Below are 5868 nucleotides of genomic sequence, written 5' to 3'. Positions count from 1 at the left end.
TTTCCAAGCTTTGGCCTCAAGAGCAACTGCCCCACTCAGCTCCTTCAGACTAGCCAGCAGCAATCAGCGAACACCTGCTGGGTCTGCACCTCTATGGAGCTCATGACTTCTCAGTGCAAAGCTTGTAAAAATGTTGCTAAATGATTGATAGAAAGTTAATAGTTGTGACGACTTCCTGAAGGCAGAGTTTCAGAAAGAGCAGGATTCTTTAAAGAGACAGAGAGACAATTTCAAATTGACACTCAAATTTCTTATAAGACATGTTTGACATGTGATTTGCGTAGCCGAATGGTTGCCAAGAGAGTTTAAATGATTTCTTAAATGATGCATGAAAGAATCAGGGCAACACTGCCCGTATGTTTTGATGAGGTAATAACATGATGTAAATATCAAAAAGGTTGATTTTAGAAAATCCTGCCCCTTTAAACAAAGCAAGACTGCTGTGGCTTGGTTCCACCTGGTGAAAAGCAGTCGTCCAGCAGGTGATTGGATTATTGCAGCCAGCTGTGAAGACTGCAGCAGGTTGGCCACGCCCACACAGACCAGGAGCCAGAGCAGGTCTGGAGTCTTACCTCCATGAACAGAGGTCTGGGAGATGGTTTAGAACCGGACCAGCTGTAGAAACAGTTCACTTTGCAGGTTATCCACATGAACTCACATGATCTCAATCACTGCAACTATCAAAGCGGACTGCTGCACAAAGGCACATTTTTAAGGTGGCGTCGCACAGTAAACTGCTCCGGGAAACAAGGACTTGTTCTGTGTGCAGCACCAAATTCATAATGTTTAGAGTCAGTGCAACCACTCTGCATGCAGCACCGGCGAATCAGGGCTAGACGCCCAATTCGTGTCTAACCTGATTAATTGTGTTAATTAATTGTGTTAATCTGTGATGTGCAGTCCTAATAACCCTAGCCCTCAGATGTGTGGCTGTCACATGATTTTGCTTTTTTTGTCAAATTTTTGACAGTAGAAAAATTAAAAAATCCTAAGGTTGTGTAGCTTATTTGAGACACCAATAACACACAGCAACAGAACATACTATCAAACATTTCATTCATCCAGCAAAGAGGGAAAATCCTGAATGGTTGATAAGATGAACAAAACCTGACAGAGGTTTAGAGGCTTGAAAAAAAGAGTCATAATAGTTTATTGTAGATATTATAATATTCCGTTCCGTCTGACTGATCCTCATGAAACGCTTGCTGGGTACGTGTGCAGAAACAAAGGAACATGTATCACAAACAATCTGCCTTTCTTCTCGTTTAATTAGAGCCGCGCTGGATCTGCTCGCCTCTGGCGGAGGCCTTGAGCAGGACAGAAGCAGGACAGAAGTGCTCTTTTCCCAGCTCGATGTATGACTCTCATTCTTCTGATGATAATGGCATGTCAATATGCTGACACGACGAGGGGCTGCGAATATGAGAGGGAGAGATAACGACTGGAAACAAAAAAAACTGGAGAAACAGGCAGGGAGGCAAAATATGAGACGTCGAGCCTTTTCTGCCGCCTAGTGGCGACATATGGAAAATAATAACAGTAATAGAAGCTGTGTGTATCTGAGATAGAAGATGAGTTCAACTCTTCATCACTTTAACCTACTGCTGAAACTTTAAAAGTTTCATTTTCAACCTGAGAACAATCTTTTTTTCTCTTCGTTCAAAATAAAAAATAAAAAAATAAATAAAATAGTATTTTCGGAAACTTATGAAGCCCGGCAGAACAGAACAGGGTCCCGACCGTCCGCGCGCCGTTTGTCAGGGTGAGATTTCTCCCCAGAGAGTCTACGTACACGTGTGTTGGCGCGTGCGTGTTCCTGTTGACAGTGTCGGTGACGTAAGGGGCCCCTGAGCTCCCCTTACTCTCTCTCTCTCTCTTTCTCTTTCTCTCTGTTTCTCTCGCGCGCTCGCTCCTCTTCACGCGCGCGCACACACTCGGACTCTCGCGCCGCGGCAGCAGCGGCAGCAGCAGCAGACGCTCGGTGCTCCTCTCACTGAACGGAGCGGAGCGGAGGAGGAGGAAGGACTGGCGGAGGGGGGCACGCGCTGTAGTTTCTCTGCTTCCTCGCGGTGTTTCCGGTGTTTTTTCCTCTCCTCTCTCTGTGACTTTTTCTTCACTTGGCCCCGGAGCTCTGGGAGAAGCAGAAGGAGAAACAGCCCCGTAGCTCGCGCGCTTTTGCGCATTCCATTGGAATCTCTCTTTTTTTTTAAGTGATTTTTTTTCTTCTTCTAAATTTGTTTATGTCTGGACTGAAATGAGACACCGGGCTTGTGTTGGTGGAGCGGCAGAGTGGGAGGCTCTCCAGAATGAGACGGAGGAAGGAGAGCTGCAGTGAGCTGCTGAAAATGTGCCAGCTCCACCAGCTATGAAGGATTGTCTTCATTTTCGCCTTTTCCTTCTTTTCACCCCCCATGACTGATTCCCCCTTTTATTTCTGTTTGCCCCCCTCTCTCCTACATGCACTGTTTTATTTGGAGTTCTACCTGAAGGTTTGCGCCATACCAGTGCGTCATGGTCCCCGTTTTGACACCAAATATCGCCGGTGCGCCTTTTTTCCCGTGTGCGTGAACGTGTGTGCGTGTGTCCGTGTGTGTGTGTATGAGAGCTCCTGCCTCCTTTTTGCTCCCCTCTCCCGCCTTGTGGGAATCCGCTCCCTCCCCCCGTTTTTGCGCCCGATGCTCAGGCTGCGAAGTTCAACACTGGATCCATATTTTTGGCTGTAAACATGCTGAGCGGCGTCCTGTTCCTGAGCGTCCTCACCGTCACCAGCCTGACACCGTCCGAAACGCAAAGCCGCAAAACTTCAGCCCTCAAAGACATCTGCAAGACGCGCTGCGACTGCGAGGAGCGGGAGAACGTTCTGAACATCAACTGTGAGAATAAGGGATTTACCACGGTCAGCCAGTTGCAGGCGCCCCCGAATAAAGTCTCGCAGCTTTTTCTGAACACAAACTTCCTGTCGAGGCTCAGTGCCAATGAGTTTGTCAGTTATGGCAATGTCACCTCTCTACATCTGGGAAATAATGGCTTACAGGAGATTCAAACAGGGGCTTTCAACGGTCTCCGATTCCTCAAGCGCCTCCACCTGAACAACAACAACCTGGAGGTGATTAAAGAGGACACGTTTGCAGGACTGGAGAGTTTGGAATATTTACAGGCAGACTACAATTATATCAGCACTATAGAGCCTGGTGCATTCAGCAAGCTGAACAAGCTCAAAGTGTTGATCCTCAACGACAACTTGCTGTTGGCTCTGCCTCCCAACATCTTCCGTTTTGTGCTGCTCACCCATCTGGATTTGCGTGGCAATCGGCTGAAAATGCTGCCTTTTGCTGGGGTGCTGGAGCACATCGGTGGCATCATGGAGATCCAGCTGGAGGAGAACCCGTGGAACTGCACCTGCGACCTGATCCCCCTCAAGTCCTGGCTGGATACCATCTCCGTCTTCGTGGGGGACATTGTGTGCGAGACGCCGTTCAGGCTGCATGGGAAGGACATCACTCAGCTCATAAAGCAGGACTTGTGTCCGCGCAGGAATGCTGGGGAACGGGCTCAGTCTGCCTCGGACTCTCATTTCCAAGGGGCCCCACACCCGACCTACCATGCAGGTGTTGTCACCCCCACTCGCTCCCCGAAAGCCTCCCGGCCCCCAAAGATGCGGTACAGGCCCACTCCTCGCCTCTCCAAAGACAAACATGTCTTTGGACCCATAATGGTGTACCAGACTCGCTCTCCTGTCCCCATGCTCTGTCCCAGTGTGTGTGTTTGCACGTCGCAAAACCCTGACAGCGGCCTGAACATCAACTGTCAAGAACGAAAGCTGCAGAATATCAGTGAACTGAACCCCAAACCCACATACCCCAGGAAGCTCCACCTCACAGGGAATTACCTGCAAATGATCTATAGAACGGATCTGACGGAGTACAGCTCCCTGGAGCTGCTCCATCTAGGGAATAACAGGATTGCAGTGATTCAGGAAGGTGCGTTTGAGAACCTCACAAACCTTAGGCGCCTCTACCTTAATGGGAATTACATTGAGTCACTCTCTCAGTCCCTGTTTGCTGGTCTGCAGTCTCTGCAGTACCTGTATCTGGAATACAACATCATAAAAGAGATTCTACCACAGACATTCAACTCTCTGCACAACCTCCAGCTGCTTTTCCTCAACAACAATCTGCTGAGATCGCTCCCTGATAATGTTTTTGGGGGCACCATGCTGACCCGACTCAACCTGAGGAACAATCATTTCTCCTATCTCCCGGTTCAAGGAGTTCTGGACCAGCTGTCGGCGTTCATCCAGATCGATCTGCAGGAGAACCCCTGGGACTGCACCTGTAACATTGTAGCGTTGAAGAACTGGATGGAGCTGTCCAGTACCAGTGTGGTGGTCAACGAAATCACCTGTGATTCGCCCTCGAAACACGCCGGTCGGCTACTTCGCTCGCTCCGCAACGAGGCTATCTGCCCCGAGCCCAGTGAACCCCCTCCGCCACAACTGCCCTCTCCTACAAAAGCTCCGACACTAATTAGTCCTAGCACCGAAGCCACCACCTCTCCATCTCCCTCCCCTTCCCCTTCGTTCAGCTCGGTGAGCCCAACAGATTCCCACCTCCAGACACCAGAGCTGCACCCCGAGGTGCCCCTCTCAGTCCTGATCCTAGGCCTCCTCGTGGTCTTCATCTTGTCCGTCTGCTTCGGTGCAGGCCTTTTTGTTTTTGTCCTGAAGCGACGCAAAGGGGTGGAGCACGTCCCCACGGGCGCTAACAATCTAGACCTTAACTCTTTCCAAGTGCAGTACGGCTCCTACACCCCGGAGCCGACACATGACAAGAGCTCCGAGAGCCATGTTTACAACTACATCCCCCCGGCTGTGGGCTCCATGTGCCAAAACCCCATTTACATGCAGAAGGACGGAGAGCACGTGGCTTACTATCGAAACCTGAAGGAGCTCAGCTTCGGGCCGCTGGATGTAAAAAAAGATGACATCTTAACCCGCAGCCCAGGGACCTACACCATCAGCACGGGGGATTTTATGGATAAATCACCAACATGTGGTCTGGGCAGCCCGGAGCCTCCAGAGATGCTCTACCAGAACATCGGGGAGAGGCCCAACAAGGAGCTCCCGACAGCAGCAGGCGCCCCTCCCTTCACCTACAACTTTTGCACGTTGCCTAAAAGACCCTGCATCGTGCCACCCTATGAGGCGGCGGCAGCCCGACGCCACCTGACCAACCCGGACAGGTTGAACAAAGCCGTGCTGTATGGCACTCCAAGGAAATACTTTGGGCCGGAGCATGCCTCCAAAAACAATGAGCACCCTTCGCTGCTGCTCCCTGGGAAGCTAAAAACGGAACCGGACTACCTGGAGGTTCTGGAGAAACAGACCGCCATGAGCCAACTGTAAGATAGCGACGGCGTTCTCCTCCAGCACCTATAATTATTACACGGTTACTGTCATTAATAGCCCTCTCTATATATCTACCTTATCTATTGGTGTTCAATCCCAACGTGAAGGACGAGAGGTGAACTGGCGCTCTTCGTCGTCTTTTCTCTTTTGCTTTTCTTCGCCTTTTTTTTTCCTTTTCAAAATGTATAAAAGGAATATAAGAAGTATATTATTATGCAGTTCTATTTTTCCTTCTGAAAAGGTATAAATTATTTCATTTTATTTCTTAAAAAAGAGAGAAATATTCCAAAAGACTTGGATAACGGCAGGTATGGAAAGGACAGAACTGTGTACAATTACAGCCTTTTGCTTTTGGTGATTTGCTAGAGAGAGAAAGAGATAGAGGACAGAGCCAAGTCCTTAACGTTTGCAGTATTGACGCTACAGATTGACATTCCTGTACATATGTAGCCTACGCAGAC

General features: G+C 49.4%; 1 protein-coding gene across 1 annotated transcript; it reads left to right on the top strand.

Moving 5' to 3' along the window:
• Positions 1-1988: 1988 nt before the first annotated feature.
• Positions 1989-5613, top strand: slitrk2 (SLIT and NTRK-like family, member 2). The gene has a single exon (XM_055034653.1). It carries the CDS (start codon positions 2726-2728, stop codon positions 5402-5404), a length of 2679 nt encoding a protein of 892 aa, XP_054890628.1. The 5' UTR covers positions 1989-2725; the 3' UTR covers positions 5405-5613.
• Positions 5614-5868: the final 255 nt, after the last annotated feature.

This window comes from Poeciliopsis prolifica, unplaced genomic scaffold, assembly GCF_027474105.1.
Source record: "Poeciliopsis prolifica strain line A6 unplaced genomic scaffold, Auburn_PproV2 SCAFFOLD009, whole genome shotgun sequence".
Classification (NCBI taxonomy): Eukaryota; Metazoa; Chordata; class Actinopteri; order Cyprinodontiformes; family Poeciliidae; genus Poeciliopsis; species Poeciliopsis prolifica.
The sequence above is the reverse complement of the archived record's forward strand: the minus strand, read 5'-3'. Positions and strand labels throughout refer to the sequence as shown.

What these genes read in the sequence shown, in the direction of transcription:
- slitrk2 (XM_055034653.1), top strand. Translation starts at nt 2,726, where the DNA reads ATGCTGAGCGGCGTCCTGTTCCTGAGCGTCCTCACCGTCACCAGCCTG.